The 20382-nt window shown below is 42.8% G+C and overlaps 2 protein-coding genes across 4 annotated transcripts in view; one reads left to right on the forward strand and one right to left on the reverse strand.

The window, feature by feature from the left end:
• Positions 1-10717, forward strand: part of nbeaa (neurobeachin a) — a gene marked incomplete at its 5' end in the record, with an annotated part of 87657 nt that extends 76940 nt beyond the window's left edge. For 2 of the 3 annotated variants that reach the window (XM_084565401.1, XM_084565403.1), the window contains 21 exons: positions 798-922; positions 1005-1154; positions 1238-1270; positions 1614-1750; positions 1907-2024; positions 2120-2222; positions 2319-2434; positions 3308-3420; positions 3694-3834; positions 3947-4066; positions 5268-5420; positions 5534-5698; positions 5908-5997; positions 6551-6743; positions 7226-7297; positions 8349-8504; positions 8727-8897; positions 9055-9156; positions 9380-9576; positions 9695-9846; positions 10010-10717. In XM_084565401.1, coding sequence (XP_084421527.1) covers positions 798-922; positions 1005-1154; positions 1238-1270; positions 1614-1750; positions 1907-2024; positions 2120-2222; positions 2319-2434; positions 3308-3420; positions 3694-3834; positions 3947-4066; positions 5268-5420; positions 5534-5698; positions 5908-5997; positions 6551-6743; positions 7226-7297; positions 8349-8504; positions 8727-8897; positions 9055-9156; positions 9380-9576; positions 9695-9846; positions 10010-10100 — 2698 coding nt within the window. In that variant the 3' untranslated portion in view covers positions 10101-10717. The remainder of the gene's footprint in view (positions 1-797; positions 923-1004; positions 1155-1237; positions 1271-1613; positions 1751-1906; positions 2025-2119; positions 2223-2318; positions 2435-3307; positions 3421-3693; positions 3835-3946; positions 4067-5267; positions 5421-5533; positions 5699-5907; positions 5998-6550; positions 6744-7225; positions 7298-8348; positions 8505-8726; positions 8898-9054; positions 9157-9379; positions 9577-9694; positions 9847-10009) is intronic. The other variant, XM_084565402.1, reaches the window with a different exon arrangement.
• A 3162-nt stretch (positions 10718-13879) lies between these two features.
• On the reverse strand, positions 13880-14890 carry sertm1 (serine rich and transmembrane domain containing 1; the record flags this gene model as incomplete). The annotated part of the gene is made up of 1 exon (XM_084565248.1): positions 13880-14890. The coding sequence occupies one exon, from the start codon at positions 14888-14890 to the stop codon at positions 14549-14551; it is 342 nt and encodes a 113-aa protein (XP_084421374.1). The 3' UTR covers positions 13880-14548.
• Positions 14891-20382: the final 5492 nt, after the last annotated feature.

Below are 20382 nucleotides of genomic sequence, written 5' to 3' on the forward strand. Positions count from 1 at the left end.
CTGCCCCCGAGGCTGGCAGCTACTCTGAGGATGTAACTTGAGAACAAGTGACAAGCAGCATCTGAAGTCTGCCTCCCTCATGTCACTATCAATGAAGGAGAATGTACACTGATCAGCCACAACATTAAGACCACTGACAGGAGAAGTAAATAACACTGACCATCTTGTGACAATGCAATGTTTTTACTTAGACTTAGACCCCATAGCAGTGACACTCCTTGATGGCAGCAGCCATCCCCAGCAGGATGCAGGCACACACACAAAAATGGTTTAGGAACAACTTGAAAAACATGAAGAACAGAACAAGGTGTTGACCTGGCCTCCAAATTCACTAGATCCCAAACTGATCAAGTATCTGTGGGATGATCCACGGAGGCGCCTCCCCTCAACCCATAGGACCCAAAGGTCCCCCACTAACAACATTCTGTTGCCAGACACCACAGGACACCCTCAGAAGACCCATGTCCTGAATCACAACTGTTTTGGAGGCACAAGGAGACCTACACAATATTAGGAAGGTGGTCATAATGTTATGCCTGATGGGTGTATACCACAACATGCACTGCTGTTGTGAAAGACACATTTCTACATTGCATTTACAAAGTTTAAAAGGCCCTCATGGTCAAATCCTGCCCTTTATCCAAATAATGAGGAAACCCTTGACTGTATGAAATTGGTTTTAGAAGTTTTAAATTTTATTATTAAATTTCCCCAAATTTCCCCAATGTCCCAAAATGCTTGCTTGGTACCCACCACTGGAATTACTCATCTTTGCTCCTCCCCTTTCACATCTTCAGCCAATTACACGACTTCTGGCGTCTAGACTACTGGGAGGACGATCTGAGGAGGAGACGGAGATTCGTGCGAAATGCCTTTGGGTCCACTCACGCCGACATATCCCTAAAAGCGCTCGAGGACTATGGTCAGTAATATCTGTTAAGATAAAAACACTTGTCTGCACCTGCTTTTTGCCTCCTCTCACTTCCACGCTTCATGCCACGCAGGTACAGAAGAAGAGGAGGAGGGGCTTAAGTCTAAAAAGACTTTCCGCAGCCAGTCGGTGGTCACCCAGAACCCGGAGGCGGAGTTGATGCTGGAGGGAGACGATGACGCCGTCAGTCTGCTGCAGGAGAAGGAGATCGATAACCTCGCCGGTGAGATGCGAACACATACAGACGCACGAACGAGAGATGTTGTGTTACGGTCCCACTTAACTGTCCATGACTCTTGTTTTTAGTACGTTTCCGTCCAAGACTTTTTACCTCCAAAGGCAAGTTGGGCATTTGAAAATTACGCAGCTGCACTAACCATCTGGCTGGTTTATCTGACGCAAGAAGATTGAGTCATAATTTCACTAGAAACTGATGCTGATCCAGACCTCATCATAATCATAATCCAGTGGTTCTCTGACTTTTACACCTGATTTATACCATTTTCAATCGTAGCCAAAGTAGCAACAAAGAAATAAATAAATCGAACTAACATGAAATGACTCTAATGTGTCGATTAATATTCTGTCTTGTGCGATGCTCATTACTGCTGTGACTCGTGAGCCTGTGAGCGCTCTGAGTGCCCGAAATAGTCATGTCTGAGTAACACGTCCGCCCTCCCAGGCCCTGTGGTCCTGAGCACTCCAGCTCAGTTGGTAGCTCCTGTGGTGGTAGCCCGAGGCACGCTGTCCATCACTACTACTGAGATCTACTTTGAGGTAGACGAAGAAGATCCTACCTTCAAGAAGACGGACCCTAAAGTGAGAGCAAGTTACCTTTCTTTACTACCGATCATTACAGAAAGAGAAAGGGGGGGGAAAAGACTCTGCAGAGTGGGATGGTGGAGTTGGTGACATTTTACTGCTCCGCACGTATTCCTCGTGCTAAAATGTTATTTTTCAATGTTTACTTTGCAGGTGCTGGCCTATTCCGAGGGTCTGCACGGAAAATGGATGTTCAGTGAGATCCGAGCTGTGTTCTCCAGACGCTACCTGCTGCAGAATACCGGACTAGAAGTCTTCATGGCCAACAGAAGTGAGTTATTATAGTATAGTGTAGTCTCTATTGATTGGCTATGACTTTTTGTGTGTTTTGTTTTCTCTGTATGTTAACCTCTGTCCTCTCTTCAGCGTCTGTGATGTTTAACTTCCCTGACAACGCCACGGTCAAAAGGGTGGTCTACAGTCTCCCACGGGTGGGAGTTGGAACGAGTTACGGCCTGCCACAAGCCAGGTCTGTACAGGGTGTACATGTATCGCGTTAGAGTAAAAGTTGCCAGGTTTGATAAAAGGAAATTGATCTAAATGTGTGTGTGTATGTGTGTCTCAGGCGGATTTCCTTGGCCACTCCTCGTCAGCTCTTCAAGTCGTCCAACATGACGCAGCGCTGGCAGAGGAGAGAGATCTCCAACTTCGAGTACCTCATGTTCCTCAACACTATCGCAGGTAGACTTGCTTCGCCAGCTCTCGTTCTGCTGTTGTTGTGGATCTCAGCCTCTAAATAACACACGGACAGATCAGCGGTCAAACACACAACAGTCTCTAATGTGTTTTTCTTGCCCTCAGTCCAAACATTGGAACTAACTGAAACAGCACCTCCTATTTTCTTCATTTTCTCTCTCCCTCTCTTTATTGTGTGATATTGACATTTTCTAGCGTAGACTTTATTAATTTGACCTTACTGCTTGGACAGGTTGTTTGTTCTTTGTTGTGTTTGTACAAAAAAAAAAAGTGCTGGGTTCTCCATTGCCACCTGTGATTTAATAAAACACTCTGCCGTGTTACAGTTTTTATTTTATTTTTTTTATTTAGAGCCGCATAATCAATATTGTAATATGGATTTAAAGCGTCGACTCTCAGCTACCACTTTCATTCGCAGTCCCCTGTTTTCAAAGGCAGAAAAGTTCCTCTGCTGAGATAAATCAGTAAATTAAACCACATTGACAAATGCCTGAATATTAGTTTGTGCTCCTTTACCTACCGTACGCTGGCATGCAGCAGTGGCCCACAGCTTGTGATAATGTACGACGTTCGTGCAGTCTGGCATTTAATTTTGGCTCAGAAGTCAATCTCACTAATTAAACATTTTAGCAGCACTAGTAATAGTAAATTATTTTTACACTTTTGACAACCATATTGTAGCATGTGCTAATCTGATAATGTTGCTGTGTGTTCCTTCAGTATTTCCTATCACTAGCACAGAAGCAGAGTAAAACCAAACCATGTTGTCGCCGTATGAGGCCATCTTGTGCCACACACACTAAACCTCCCTCCTCCTCTCCTCTCCTCTCCTCTCCTCTCCATCTTTCTCTCCTGCAGGGAGGACTTACAATGATCTGAACCAGTACCCCGTCTTCCCCTGGGTCTTGACCAACTATGATTCGGAGGAGCTCGATCTCACTCTGCCCGGCAACTTCAGAGACCTTTCAAAGGTAATTCACAACACTTCCTTCGCCTCTTCCCATGAACTGCATGTGTGTGTGCTGCCTGAAGAGGCTATTGATACCAAATGACTGATAAGACGCAGGTCAAGCAGTACCACTTACATTCTGTCTCAAGGCTTAATGTTCTTTTTCACATTCACACCGAGAGTATGATCGATCTGTGTTTCCCTGTAGTCCCCCCTGCAGTGCATGATGAAAAGAAAGAGGAGAAACGTTTTCTCTGTTAATCCCTGACTGGTGTTTCTGTCTGATTCCCTCCAGCCAATTGGTGCGCTTAATCCCAAGCGGGCAGCATTTTACGCAGAGCACTACGAGACATGGGACGACGACAGCACTCCATCCCACCACTACACAACCTTATACTCCACCGCTCATTCGACGCTGATGTGGATGCTTAGAATAGTGAGTACCTGCTTAACGCACGTTGTATAACAATCAGCGTCTATTTAAACATATATTCCAGGCGCTCGGTTCCTTTTCTTGAAATGACTCTGTCTTGTTTCCGCGCCTGCAGGAGCCCTTTACCACTTTTTTCCTCAACGCCAACGACGGCAAGTTTGACCATCCGGACAGAGCCTTCTCTGGCATCGGCCGCTCGTGGAGGAACTGCCAGAGGGACACGGCTGACGTCAAGGTAGCTAGAAACAAGCTACTTATTTTTAGTGGATTATTGGAAAACAATCCATTCAACTTGAAGTTGGATGGTATTCAAACATTGTATAAAAGAAGAAAAACACCAAAAGCAGTTGGTTTTACGATCAAAGCTGTAACAGTGCCATATCTCCACAAACAAAAACCATTTCTTAGTTTTTAGTTGTGTCTCAGATAAACATGTTGGGCTTTAATTTTAACGTAATACTATTGTCCTGTTTGAGTTTTGCTGTGTGTGCTTTGTTGTCCCATACGGTATGTCTGCAAATGTTTCACAATAAAAGAAATTAGTTGCCACATGCAGGGCTTTTAATTTGAAATGGCTACACAAGAGACTGTGTTAATGGTCACTTTAATAGGGTTAAGGTTAGAAAATTAGAAAAACAGGCCTTCCTAAAACAAACATAAAAGCCCCAGTGGCCGTCATCTCTAGATTTGAATTAAATTAAAATTCATTAAAATGTCTAAAGCCGATCTGGAAGACCTTTTAACATTATTTGAGTTTTTGCTCCTTCTTCATTTTAGAATTAATATTAAGACCTTGTCGGTTGCTCTCTGGGCTCTTGATGGCCAGGTCCCATCCTTCATCTTAGACTTCTCTGGCACTCAGCTCCTCGGTCTCTTAGATCTGACAGCAGATCTCTCTTGAATGTCCCGCAGTCATAACTAAAGCTAAAAGGCTCCATCCCTCTATCTCTGTCTGTTGTTAAATTTAGTCTGTAGAGGCCAAACTCTAATTGACGCGCTGATACTCGCGATGAATAAAACATAGTCCGAGACTCCTTTACGTCGATGAATAGGCCTGTTTATTATTTACTGCAATGTGAATTGATTGTCCAAAATTCTTGCATCCAAATGCCGCTTCAGGGTTAAAAAACTGTTAACCTGACCCACCCGGTAAGGATAGGTTCCTATTGATAGCCACACCTTTTCAATTTACACAGAATACCTTCAAACATATACGTATTATGGCTCATACAGACACATTTAGTGTCTTTTTGTTCACATTTTGGTCCATTTAAGCCAAAACTAAATGTACTCTAGAAATAAACTCTGCTTACTTACTAATCCAAAGCCATGGATCTCCCTGGTCCATTGCAGCTCATATGTAGCTTGTAAAGGTGAGCCTTTTTTCTGATCATTAAAATAAAGACACTTTGCTCTGTTTCTGTTGTGTCCATTAGGAGCTGATCCCAGAGTTCTACTACTTGCCAGAGATGTTTGTGAACAGCAACGAGTATGAGCTCGGCGTACGGGACGATGGCGTTCCTGTGTGCGACGTGGAGCTTCCCGCATGGGCCAAGAAACCCGAAGACTTTGTCCGCATTAACCGCATGGTAAAGGAGACAGTCTGTTCCACACTATAGCAACCTGAGAGTTTGTTGTCTCACCCTTAAATCCACTGGTTAGACTTCAAGCACATTCTCCGCACCTCTCTTGCTCCGTCCAGGCGTTGGAGAGTGAGTTCGTGTCGTGCCAGCTCCACCAGTGGATCGATCTAATATTTGGCTACAAGCAGCGGGGGCCCGAAGCAGTCCGAGCTCTCAACGTGTTCAACTTCTTGTCGTACGAGGGAGCGATCAACCTCGACATTGTAGAGGCTGTGCAGCGTGAGGTTGGTTTCTATGACAACATGTTACCCTTTTGCAAATTTTTATGATCATAGCGCAGAAATGTCCCCTTTAATGAGTTTGTAGTGCTACAATAATGACTTATTTATGGTATTATCTGATATAAATAGTTTCTAAGTAGTAGTAGTTTCCTTTAAGAGAGCATATGTGGCTTTCCTAACCTTGTTTTTTTGTTTCACAAATGTTTCTGCAGGTGATTGAGACCCAGATTCAGCTCTGTGGTCAGGTCCCCTCCCAGCTGCTGATAGAGCCACACCCGCCTCGCTCCTCCGCCATGCACCTGGTGAGAATACCTCAACGGCTTTAGCTAATCTTGTACATACTGACAAAAAAAAACACCACATCAGCTCCAGATGCACATCAAACATATAAAATACTGAAAAGAGTTTTGCAGACACTTTTGAGTTGCATTTGATTTTCATATTTTTAAAACAGCCCAATGCACCAGTTGTTTCTAGTCCACTGATATGAATAGCTTCCTGGTTTTATTACATACAAATGTATGTAATGCTGTTTTTTAGCCTCTCTGTCCTCCCTGCTATCCTCAGCAGCACGAGGCCTCAGTGTCTCTACATCTGAGCCATCCATGTCAACCCAAACCCGTCAGTCCCCGAACCCCCGACCAACCTCCTCCGAGGCCTAGAGCCGCCCTCAATGTGTGTACCTGCTCTGACCCTGTGCCTCCCACTAATATACCGTTTCCCCTGCCCTCCCTCTGTCCCATCTGTTCTGTCTCTCCCTCCGTCTCCATCCCCCGACCCCCCCACCCTTCCCCCCTCTGCCCTTCTCTCTCCCTTCCCCCCTGTCCTTCTCTCTTTCTCTGTCTGTCTCACCAGTGTTTCCTTCCTCAGAGCCCTCTGATGTTTAAGGATCAGATGCAGCAGGATGTCATCATGGTGCTCAAGTTTCCCTCCAACTCCCCCGTCACGCACGTCGCCGCCAACACGCTCCCCCACCTCAGCATACCGGCGGCCGTCACCGTCACGTGTAGCCGGCTGTTTGCCGTAAACCGCTGGCACAACACAGTCGGTGAGCGCTTGTCCTATTTTTCCATTTACTATTAGTCATAAATGTTCACATATACAGTCACAGTATAAAAAAAAATGTTGAAAACTGTAAGTTTCTCATGAATATTTGTCACTTTTAGTGGTAGTTACTCAGCCCATAGTTCTTAGTTTCATTTGTATGTTATTATGTTTACGTCCTGGATGTTAACATAGAAATATTTGCTAATTAAATCCTCAATTAACCCCAGTCATGACTGCATTAGCATAACAGGTTAGGTGTAATTAATCATTGTAATGTGATGATGTACTATCACGGGGCAGCGCACATGACTTTTACTGCTGATTGAAACATAAGGCGCTTGATGTTCAACATCTCACATCACTCGAGCAGGAGATTACATGACAGGATGTAGTTTAGGGTAGTTTTGTTTAGAATATTTTGCGTGTGTATGCACATGTTTGTGTTTAATATCGTTTCTGATGTTTGACGCTTAAATCCTGCAGGCCTCCGTGGAGCTCCAGGCTACTCCCTAGAACAGGCTCATCATCTACCCATTGAGATGGACCCCCTCATAGGTCAGTGCCCAAACGTCCCCACAGCAGATATTTGTTCGTTTTATTAGTTTTATGCATAGACTGTATAAAGATGGACAGCGGAACTGCTCCTCAAAAGTGAAGACAAAGCGAGTAGAGCTCCCCCTGGTGGCTGGCTGCAGTATAGGTCATAAGCTCCACCTCCTCCATGTTAGTGGGTGGGACTTGGGCCAGACTAAAACATTAAAATACACATCAAATCATTTTATTTCAAGGATGGTTTAGGTAGTTAATATAATGTTGATGCATGTGTCAGTCTTTTGGATGAGTTTCGTTTTAGTTAGTTATTTGACGCTATAGAAACAGGATGTGACATAATGGCGACCACTACTTGCCATGCCAACCGCTCCATAAAACATCCCATAGGACTGTGAGAGTTGTAAAAAATAAATAAGTACAGTGTATAATCCAACATTTCCTTGTGACCGGGGGAAGCAGAGCACAGCATGGTATTAATTAAACGAAAACACGAGTGAGTCTGGAGGAAGTGTGGTCGAGTCATCGATATCGCAGCTCCGCATGGCTCCACTTTCAGACCGTACTGTGCAGACTCTGGCTCTAAACTCGCCAGATGCCGCTGCCCCGGGAAAATACCATCAGTTTGGCCAACGCAAGGAAGTGGTGACACGTTGTCCATATTTATATACAGTCTATGCTTTTATATTGTTGGTACCTTCAGAGAACAGTGAAAACTGCATTTATTTTTATATTTGCAGCTGTAGATTCGTCTCAAATTACAGTGTCTACAACTTTACCAGCAGTCAGTAATAATACTACCAAGGACAGATTTTCTGTAGGTTTTCTGTAGGTACATAATGAGGGCAGCCAGGTCACTGGTGGGAATTAAGTCAATATATCACATGATACACTGGGGATGTATGTACACATGTCGCTGGAAGACAGGGTGTAATATCTGAGGAGCTGGCTGCAGCGTTGTCCACTAACCTGGGCAATGACTGATCAGTGAAGGTTAGAGTTTATTAGATGTTGAACACCTTCACTAACCTGTTAACATCTCTGTGCTCCCATGCAGCAAACAACTCAGGCGTGAACAAGCGTCAGATCACTGACCTGGTGGACCAGAGCATCCAGATCAACACACACTGTTTTGTGGTCACCGCTGATAACCGCTACATCCTGGTCTGCGGTTTCTGGGACAAGAGCTTCCGGGTTTACTCCACTGAAACTGGTTGGTTTTTTTAGTCCTAATACGACGCAGATTTGGCTGTCAGAGTCTTTATTTATATTCTATTGTATTTTTGTTTAATTTTTTGATCTGGAGGAGATTTAGAAATCCCTGAATTTTAAACAGGCAGGGTGTTTGTTTTTTCATCCGAGATGCTAAGCAGCCGTGGCCTTCAAACATATGATTAGAGGACACACACTGACTAAGATGTCTTCCTCTCTGCAGGAAAGCTGACCCAGATAGTTTTTGGCCACTGGGACGTGGTGACGTGTTTGGCAAGGTCAGAGTCCTACATCGGAGGAGACTGCTACATTGTGTCAGGCTCCAGAGATGCCACTCTTCTTCTGTGGTACTGGAGCGGACGACACCACATCATAGGGGACAACCCGAACAACAGTGAGTGGTGGAAAATGGCGCGTGCAAACGTCTGCACGTCTCTCTGCGTTTTTTAACGGGTTCCTGTTTGAAAACGTAGTTCAGAAAACAGCTTTAAAGGGATCTAACTGTAGAGGCATGGTGACGTCTGTCTCACTGTGTGTTTTTTTTTTTTTAGGTGACTATCCTGCTCCCCGTGCAGTACTGACAGGACACGACCACGAGGTGGTGTGTGTGTCTGTCTGTGCAGAGCTGGGGTTGGTCATCAGTGGAGCCAAAGGTTTGTACGTTTTCATTTGTCTGTGCCTGAGAGAGAGTTCATTTTTACACATAGATTTATCAGATGATCTGCAAAGTGAATGTTAAATTTGAGCAAAATAATCTGTTAAAGATACGTTCACCGTAGTAGTAGGAGTAGACGTGCAGTGGAAGTCGGCTGCCATTACCAAAGGTGTATGATTAAAACAAATTTTATGCCATCTCACTTTGGTTTTGCTCCTCAGAGGGCCCGTGTCTGGTCCACACTATCACCGGGGACCTACTTAGGGCCTTGGAGGGTCCAGAGCTGTGCCAGAGGCCGCGTCTCATCTCGGTGTCCAGTGAGGGACACTGTATCATCTACTACGAGAGAGGCCGCTTCTGCAACTTCAGTATAAATGGAAAGCTGCTGGCACAAATGGAGGTCAACGACTCTTCACGGGTAAGGCTGTAGGAGTGTAACATTTTTTTTTCTGGTGTACGTTTATGCATGAATATCCTCCTCCTGCATCAATAAATGCACTGGAGCCTCAATTTTTCTTCTTTTGTTCCTTTTAAAGGCGATCTTGTTGAGTAGTGATGGTCAGAACTTGGTGACAGGAGGTGACAACGGAGTGGTGGAGGTGTGGCAGGCGTGCGACTTCAAACAGCTTTACATCTATCCAGGCTGTGACGCTGGGATCCGCGCCATGGACCTCTCACATGACCAGAGGTAAAACAGACCATCTAGGAATCCATCCAGGAATAACGGGGCTTTTATTATAGCTAGAATAAAATGATAAGTAAGCCAAAGGACATTTATACAATGAGTGTTTTATAATCCTCTATAGTATGTATATATAGTTTGATTTACATGTAATTTCCTTTGCTCTCAGGACTTTGATCACCGGCATGGCGTCCGGCAGCATTGTGGCATTCAACATAGACTTCAACCGCTGGCACTACGAACACCAAAACAGGTACTGAGGTGGACAGTGTGAGCAAGAGGAGGATGGAGAGAGGAGAACAATAGAGGGAAGAGGTGAGGCATTCTGCTGTGTATCTGCAACACGGGGAAACTACAGGTACCGAGACGAAAGGAAAAAGTACCGGACCTTAGGCTCTATTCCCTTGCGAAGTTTACTTGAGTTGAGGATGCGACAGCGCTGGTGGGAACGGCTTTTCCTCTCCTGCATACGTGTGTAACCACTGACACATAATACCCCGAAGATACACGCCAAAACCCGCTAATAAAATAGAAAGACTGCAGAGTGGGGAGATAGAGCAAGTCAAGCAGGCCTGGTAGAGGTCTGTACCACTCACAGCACTGGTACTGTTGCTGTTCCTGGTACGTTTAATTCTCCACAGACAAAGAACCGTAAGTTTTGTTTTTCCCTCAGTTTTTAGTCATTTAAAAATTCTTTTACTTTTCATTCGAGGGGGAGTTCAGTACAAGAATTATTCGGGGTGGACTACAAATTAAGACTCCATCAATGTGTCTAAACTGATGACGAATGGTCAGTAATGCCCCGCCCACTATTGGAAAACCGGTGCTATTGGCTTGATCTTAAATTCTTGAAAAATCTCCTGGGGTTATAATTTTATTTTATTTTTTTAAATTTCATCTCCTTTTTTTTTTGTTTCTTTTTTTTCTTTTACCCACAGCAGGGTTAAATCAGATTTTTATGTAAATACAGCTCTGCTTCCTTCGGAGCCAACACTTGTTCTTTCACTACACAAACTGCGCTTATCACCTTTAATTTATTAATGACTTGCTGTATGTAAAATACTGTGTAATAATTATTATAACGTCGACGAGGCCGATGGTAATAACAGGTGGTGTCAAGGAGTGCGATTGTTTTGCAGGAGAAGGTAAAGATAAAGAGATCTTGCCAGTGCCACCAAGGATGACTACCACAAGACTGACATGATTTCCTTTGTATATTTGGTGATTGTTTTGTCAAATATGTACATATAGTCTTGGTTCAGGCTTGGCGGGAGACCTAATCAGCTGAATAAGACTGGAAGCGCAAAGGAAACCTTCACTTACCCACATTTGTTGATTATTTAAAAAAAGAAAAAAGAGAATCAAATCAATGTAAAAGTTTGTTTTGTATTTGCACTTTGCACCAATCACATATCATTATTTATTAGCTTGGTTCTTTCTGGTCGGCTGCCATTTTGTTTTAGGTCCATTTTCCTACGGGATTATTTGTGCATTGATGTTTGTATTTAAAGCGTTGAGCTCATGTGTGATTATAAGTTTTACAACCTCACAGTTGTAAGCAATATCATGATTCTGTAGCTGATAGAGGTGGGAGGGCGGGAGGAGCGAGGATGAAATGTGAGATGTACCGTATGTGTGAAGCCATCTTGATCAAATGCGCACATGCACATACTCTATCGACAGGTTCAACTTACGTATCCAAAAAAAAAAGGTTAAATATTTTTGGATCTATGAAACCCTAAAAACTATTGTATTCATGTTTTATTGCAAAGATGTAAAATATGACATGTGTGAGTTGGAAAAAAAAAAAATCATGATAAGAAAAATAAAATATGCAAAGAATTTGATGACTTGACTTTTCATTGGGTGGACATTGTGTTTTACTGTTTCTCTGCTTCGCGACAGTAGCACAAGAAGATGAAGGAGATCTTATTATAGCATGTATCACCGGTCTAAAAGGAGTCATCCTTCCTCAGATTAGGACTACTGTAAGTAAAGAGGCTTGAGTTGCAATGTTGGATTGTAAAAACACATCTTGTTCAGTAACCTGCTCTGATTTTCTTTTAAGATATACAAGCTGTTACCATTTCTAAGGACATAACTTATGCAGTAGGAAAATTAAATGTGATTTAACTGTGCCTGGGGTTATTAAAAATATCTAGTTCAAAGTTTTAAATAAAAAAGTGTATTCGTTTGGAATGGCATTCTGTTCAGTGAATAATATCCCAGCACTAGAACTGAAAAAAATAGCTCTAATTTAAAATGGCAGTCTCAAGCTTGTCTTAAAGGGGAACTACTGTTTTTTACAACCTGGACCTTATTTCTGGCATAAAATATGATTGTTTACTCACCCTTATAACTTTTGTGTACTTTGTAGTCGTTTGGGAGATATTTTGATCTGTGTATATCCATATAGTGGGAGTGACTGGGGCACCGAAACACAGCCTCTAAATAATGCATTATCTGCCACGAAACTCGTTCATTTCACCAATATTTTGTTATGATACACTTGTGCTATTCCCCGTTGAGTCCGGTGTTACCTGTTATCAACATCCGGGGTCTGTAGATTGACCTACAGACCCCAGATGATGTCTTCTGACCTGGATGATGTCATCTCTGCGGCGCGGCAGTCAGCTTGTTTACCTGGATTTTGCTACAGGTAACTCCTGACTCAACAGGGAATAGCACTAGCATACAACAACAAAATTTTGGTGAAATGAACAAGTTTCACGGCAGATAATGTGTTATTTAGAGGCTGCGTTTCGGTGCCCCATTCACTCCCACTATATGGATATACGCAGATCTAAATATCTCCCGAATGACTACAAATTACACAAACGTTATATGGGTGAGTAAACGATCGTATTTTATGCCAGAAATAAGGTCCGGGTTGTAAAAAACAGTAGTTCCCCTTTAAGACATTTTCTGTTGACAAATGAGGTAACACTGAAGTAATTGAGCCATTGAGACACTAATGAAACTGTATGAAAGGCCTTGGATTTACAGTGTTTCAAACTGTGTCTGTGGAGACGTTCCTCTGCACGACACTAAACCATTCATTTGTAAATGTATCTAGGCTAAATTTGAAACAAATGTGTTAACATAATTGTTATATCATATTTTCATTTTTTAGGCCACATTAAACAAAAAACTACAATGAAAAGATGGTTGATCACGAGCGCATTGTTAACTCGTTGTTCAACTTGGTGCCACCATGCAACCATTTCTTATATCTTGCTCCCTATGTTTTTGACCAGTTGCCATTGTGATCTTATTTTTTTCTCTCGGTGTAGATGGGATAATTGATTGTGAAGAACTTGCTTAATGCTTAGTGTAACTTAAACTAATCTGATGAACTAACATTTGCTTTAATGTATGGATTATATGCCTAAATTTATGAGACAAATAGAGCTGCTAATCCAAATGATAGAAGTGCTGCCTTACTCTGCCAAAGTCATGAACCTATTAAAATGATTTGTGAGTGTGTTCCAATATCTACAGAAGCTTCAGGGATTTCGTGATTAAAGGGTATACTTTGGGGAAGCGGTGAGTGCTGGCAGATAATATTACCTGAACTGTACGGATTACTGTGAGAACAATAAGGATTTGTCCGGAACGCTGACAGATCCGGCTGCTTTTATTGTTTTTTGGCTGCCATCTCTGCTCCCCGAGCCTTTGTGTTCTTTATTGAATTTTGTGGGGAAAAGCGTGGCAAGGATGGATGAGCCGCTTTCAAATCATTCGCTCTGAATGGTGTTTTTTTTTTTGTTGTTGTTGTAATGCCAAATAAACCGACTCAGATGAGGAGGGGGGAAAAAACAACAACCATTCCTGCAGGTTAAGCCTGGAATACAGACGAGGCTGATGGCTGCACAGAGCTCTCCGGCTTCGGTCTCTATGGAGACTGAGATCAGACGCCATACGAACTGACAGGCAAGAGAGGGTTGACCTGTCTTTCAAGACTAGAATTTCATCTTGTACGTTTTGCCACTTTTGACCTGGTCCGTGTGTAGCTGCAGTCACGGCGTGCCCTTCTGTCAATAGTGTGCAACCTTTATTACTCTCCGCACCGTCGCATCCACGTCCCCGTTGTGCAACTTCCTTTCCCCAGACTTTGAGACACATGCATTTCTGTACAAAGTAACGCTCTTTAATATTTAGATATTGTTTTTGCATTGCAGTCTACAGGCATAATGAGACATGCTGTATAAGGCTTCACTTTAAAACAATGTTATTTCTCCTAAAGAAAGCATGACAAGCACAGTACAGTACAGGAAAAGACAAAGAGAAGAAAAGGAGGGAAGATAATAGTGTCTCATTACTTTGCGTTTCCCTGCAGGGACAGTTTCTCAGGTTCATTTGTCTTTGAACATTGAAGCACGACTCAGAAGGGTACAGTCACTCTCACCCCTCATGACCTCTTCATCACATTTTGAGCTATATTTCCCCCTTGTCTATGCAAATTGCAAGGACTCGCCAGAATCACTGGACCATCAGGATTAGAATATGCATGCATGGAGTTTAAAGTGACTGTGTCAGCTTCTCCGTAGCTGACATTGTTTTGTTTGTATGTCACAGTGAGGATGTTTTGTGCCGGCGCTATGCGTGCGTGCATGCTTGCCTGTCGTTTGCATGTACGTGTGTTTAAAGGAGGGAACACACAAGGGCATAGATGTGTCTGTACTGCATGTGCCCCCTCCCTTGTCCCTCAGGTGGAGAGCGTGGAGATGGTGGACCGCTGAGACGAGATGCTACAGATCTCCATGTTGGTGAAGGAGCTTCCCCCCTCGCTGCTGCAGTCGGGGATGGAGGAGGAAGAGGAGATGATGTTCTTCAGCCTGTGGAGGGAGATGATGAGCAGCGTCAGCAGGAACACCAGCAGGCCGAGGAAGAGCCACACGTAAACGTAAACGTTGCCCGGACGCCCTGGGGATGAGGCGGCCGCCGACGTGGAGGAGGAAGTCGGGGAGAAGCGGAGGAACGTGCCGTTGTCTAGAGAAGAGATTGCGGTGTCATTGTGGTCCACCAACGTGACGTCCATCCCCGACATCCTGGCTGACGTTTCACCGTGGGAGCAGAAAGAAAAAAAAAAAGACAGATGAGTGAAATTTATTGTGAAACAACAGAAGCACAACTTCAACATTCATTATGTAAACGACCTTCAGGAGAAAACTCTCTTTTGTCTGCCGGAGCTGCCAGGGATTAATTGTCTCCCTCCAGGACACTTCAGCATGGCAGATGCTTGCTGACACAAGAGCTTTCACCCACATCCTCACATAACCTCCAAAACAGCCTTGGCTGAAGATTAAAAGGAAATATAGAGAGCACTTGTTCAGTTCTGAATCTGGGCCAACAATTTACTTCAAGAGCTCCAGATGCGCAATAGACTTCTATCAAACATCAGCAGCAAACAATGATTTTTTTATTTATTTTTTTTTTCACCATGACGGAACACCAGATGGAGAATACAGAAAAATTAAGCATCATGAAAATTGATTTACAAACCGAATCTGTCAGTGCATTGACCTAGTTGAAAGTTAACTTTACCAATTTAGCATTAAATTGCAAAATGAAGAAAAGAAAAAACTTAACAAGTTTAAGATAATTATAAACGCTACACAAAAGACGAAACAGTTTATTGCAAAGAAATAGGCTTCAGTAAATGTATTATTTTGTATTATATCATAGGCTGTAGAATCTGCATGAAATGACTTCTTAGTATAATAAGTTGTATTAAAATTGAATATTGGAGAGAAGCAACATTAGAAAATATATTAAGGATACATTTCCAGTTAACTATAAACTACAAAGGAAATCCTATGGATGCTGATGTGTTGTCATAAACTCTAAGACTTTGTTTAAGTGGCTGGGAGGAATTACAGTACACGCATATCAACCAGCCTGTAACGAACAGCAGGGGGAGTGCTTGTCTCATCGTCGCCTGGCAGGCTTAATGTCTAGAGTTGAGTGTGCTCATAAATGAAGGCGTCCCTATCTGATGAAATTAAACTCCTCATAATCAGCTTTCACAAAGACAGCTGAGAGCAGATCCTCCTCCGCTCCGTATTAATACAATGCTCCATCACAAACTGCTGCATGGAACAAAAAAAAAATTAAAAGAAACACTGGAAGGAAGGTGAGACGGAGAATTGTAATGAAGAAAGAGTCACAGCCTCAGAGGGGAGAGGAGAGGGGAAAGGAAAAGCGGTGCTTTTATGTATTTAGGTTAGCCCGGCCTTGTGTCTTGACTTGATCTATGACAGCGGAGAAAGACACTTCAAAGGCAGAGATAAATGACCGTGACTAGAATGAAAGCTAGAGGTCAGCGCACGCTCTCCATCTCCCAGCGGTGTGTTCTTCTCACTTCTCTCCTATCTGCCAGCCTTGCCCTCCTTTTTCTTTTCTACATTTCATTATACCATTTCACCATGCCCCATATCTGTGCCTGGACACTTATGTGATATTCAGGTGGGAATGGAGTAAACCATATTTATTGCTGCTTCTGCGGAAGCCTTTGGGCTGCAATAACTGCACACATGGCTCCTGTTAACAGACCATTGTTCGGTATATTTCTGAAGAATGTAGCTTCACACTGAGTGCATATCTAAAGGCACCTATTTCACCATGGGTAAAGCAATGCCAGTAGTTGTAGACACTATAAACTTTTGTCCAGGTCAGTGATAATACTGTGAATCTGACTTTCCGAAGGTGGGACGTGTATGTACTGGATTAGTGATTGACGTCAATTTGACTTTAAATTGTTAACGTACACCAAACCATCAATGGTTTATTTGACATTACTTTCTGTTTGCTTGTTTTTTTTTTTATCTGTTTTATATTCTGTACATTGTCTTTCTGAATTTAGTAACACTGCAAAGAGACAGGCAGTTAGCTAGCAGCTAAGCTAATCCCTGTGGTGTTTATCATGTTTCTGAGAAAACTCCTTATTATTAATGGCCGCTTTCTAGTTGTGTTCACAGTCTCTTAAATAGAGTTGGATGTTGCACTTGCATGGTATATTATAGTTCCATTGTATAGAGTGTTAATAGTGCCAACTGCCTCGTCCTTTCAGTATAAGTCACTCGGTCGTTATCCTGCTAAACTGTTAGCCTTGGTATCGTCTAGTTGCAAACTGTTGCCCAGCAGCTGTGTTCTTGTGACGGATGTTATCACTGGAACAACTTCCCATGTCTTGACCACAAGTGCACAACCTAAACTTGAAGGTAGACAAGAAATAATCTCATTTAACAACAAGGCCTAGCGTATTTTGTCTGCTTTTTCTGGTGGCTGGTAAGTCAACGCATTGCATTATGAGTCTTTTTTTCATAATTATATGAAATGAATTATATGAATTAATTATTAAATGTCTCAGGAAAAAATACTGATATTTTCCCAAGGGCTAATTTTTTTCATTAAGACTTTGCATTGAATATTTTATGGTAGGCCTACCCACTGGTTAGCTTGCTAAACTGCCCCGATGGCTTCTAGACGTCGACGGTTGCCTGGCAGCGTGGCTGTTAAAGCATACCCCCTGATGTTAGCAGTTGAACGGCGAGCGATTTGTGCACGCGACTTCCCGCGTTGTCGTGGTGTTTTCACAAGTCTATTCCTCATCAGTTCAACGTGAAGGTAGCGTCAGACCTCGACGAAAATGCCCACTCATGGGGTCATGAACGCAACAAGAGGGGGGCCATTCAGTTCACTTGTAAACACACAGCTCCAGCTGTAATTTCAAACTCATGAGATCCATTTGGAGGCCACATTACTCCAATGATGTTTCTATTTTTGCCGCCTTGTCATAAAAGAGTAACGCTAACTCGGCTCTAGCCAAAGAGTAACAGCAAAGTAGAACATCCTGAAACGTAGCACAGATAAACCATATAACACCGGTAGATGTTAAGCAGGTGAAATGGGCTCTAGGTCCTGCGGTGGATGCAGTAAAGACATCATATCTTGTAGTCCAAGTGTCGTCATCAATCATTTCCCACAGATTAATCCTTTCAGTGAATAAGTTGCACCAGTTTCACCCAGCGTTCAGATTTCAGCGCATTTCATTTTGGTTGCTTTTGAAGTTTAAGCAAACCACTCTGTCACTGAACTCTTTTCTTCTTCTTCTTCATTTATCCGCCGCCTTTGAGTCTCTGTTTCTCTCTCTCTTCTCTCTTTCTCTGGATGCTACAAGAACTCAAGACGAGAACTCTGCTCTGTTTAATTTACAGCCCAAAGTACCTTCAGGGACATGCAGAGTTTAATGAGGAGAGATGAGTGGGTCTTCAGTCTTTCTGTGATTGCACGCTCTCTTGTCTTAACTCTGTTTTCTTTATCAAAGGCTCCCAGCGGTCGTCCCAGCCCGGTGGAAAAACCAATGTTTTCTTGGCTTAAATATTGTCTTACTGTCTGGACCTCTTGTTAGAGTTGAATTATTGGCATTCACCGCACGCCTGCTGCCCTCCCCTACGTCTGCTGTCTTCTAGCGATCTATATTCTCCATCTGTTTCTACCTAAATCTAACTTCATCATCCGACTGCCATTAATCTCATTCCTGAAATGTTTGGACCATCTGGATTTCAGGTGTATTAACTACATCTTAAATGAGAGTTTCACCTGTGCCATACCTCACCTCAGTTTTACTGAAAACATGTCAGTCATCTGTCATGTCCTCTCATCTGTGAACTTTCCTTTCTTTAAATTTCTTCCACTGTCCTATTCCCCCACCTCTTCCTCGTCTTATCCGCCGCCCCTGTCTTGTCTTTCCATCCCACTCTTTCCTGCCCAGTATAGGCCGCTGTCATTAATGATATGTTGTTTTGAAATCTGTGACGAGGCCGATTCATTGTGAGCTGAAGTGGCTGATAATTGTGCTTAATGATGCTTTTTGTATCCAGGCAACAAGGTATGCGCAGTTCTTTTTCTAGCTAATCTACTTTAAGAGGGCAGGCCACGCTGTCCCACTGATTCTGAAGAGGTTAGACATAGACATGCACACGCGCACACGCCCGCCTACACTTAATAAATACCCGTAGTTATTTTCCTTAGGAATCGCTACTAATGTAATACACGGCACACAAAGGGCTAATTGGGAAAATGATGGCTTTTTATTCAGGAGAATTACTGTAGATTATTGTTGAAAGTGTCTTTCCTTTTACATTCTTTAGGTCGTGTGACATGTTGGATCTGAGTAGTTTATAGCTTAGAAGGGTTAGTAACCTTGTGCATTTTCTGTTTCAGCCTGAGCTCACTCTCTCCATCCAAGAGAAACTTCTTTCCACTTGAATAAGCGCCCGTATAAAACACTAAGAATGAGATAATACACTGACTTTGATCACTGTGTCTTTGGCCCATTATTATAAACAGGGTGTCTGTGGTGACATTGCCAGAAAAAAAATGCTCGATTAGGTCTCTGCTAGTGTAATCTCTATAACAGATATCGGGATATAAATGCAGAACGAGAGGCTAGCTGCTGGTTTCATAGATTGCCGCTAATGGAAGCCAATCACTCTCCTGCTGTAAAAATAATTTAACTGGCAAAACACGAGTTGACTTGTATTATGGAGTAGCCACAGCAAATGCTATGTGTTTGTCCGTAAGCTTCGGGCATACCATCATTGTTAATCAAAAATGTCTCTACAAATCAAGGTAATGGATTGCACGACTCCAGATTTTTTTTAGTCATTACTAAGTAATGCTTTGCAATAATGAAATCTATATTCTTGACCTCAATACTGTACTGTAATACTGTGCAATGCAGATGTGTATAGCCTGTATAAAATAGGCAACAACTCAGCACCATCAATAGCATTTAATAGTTCTCCACAACATGTTGTAAGATGGGATAGTGTAGCCAGGTTCAAAATAATGCAGTACAGCAGCTTAAGGTCTTTGACAATGATATTCTTCAACAAATTGTTCTCTGTTCTCTCTGTTACAGCAGGGAATTTGGTGAAGACGTTAACTGACTGCTGTCAAGAGCATTTGGACTCTTCCTCTGCTAGCGTTAGCGGATGCCTTTTCAGATGAGTGTGCATTGCAGTAGCACTTCATGTTGTATTTCAGGACTGACTTTACCTCTGCTAGTTTGCTGTAAAACCGCTGGGCTCCTCACCTGTCCTCTCGGAGGTGTCCATGTTGTTATTGTCATGTTATCAGTCACTAGTCGACATGATGCTAAACGTGTCATTACACAGCAGTGAAGTCGACAAATTGACTGGTCGACTAGTCTGTGCAAACACCAATAAAGACAGCAGTGATTTATAGCATTTCTTGACACCGGATCACTTTGAATTATCTTGGAAACTAGTAGAACAAGAAGAAACAGATCTGTTAGATGAAGAGCTGCAGGCGACAGGCTGCAATCTCTAACTTCTGAGCGAGGTAGCCAACAGCTTTCACTGAGCTGCTGTTCAAAGAAAATCAGATCACAGTTGCTCATAGAATGATAATCATTGCCTGACATCCTTCTTAAACAATGTTCAGGCATTTTATTGTATGATAATTATTTCCTGGTCCCATTTTAGTCTTCATTGCAGTTGATTTTTTTCGATT

This window comes from Chelon labrosus, assembly GCF_963514085.1.
Source record: "Chelon labrosus genome assembly, chromosome: 17".
Classification (NCBI taxonomy): domain Eukaryota; kingdom Metazoa; phylum Chordata; class Actinopteri; order Mugiliformes; family Mugilidae; genus Chelon; species Chelon labrosus.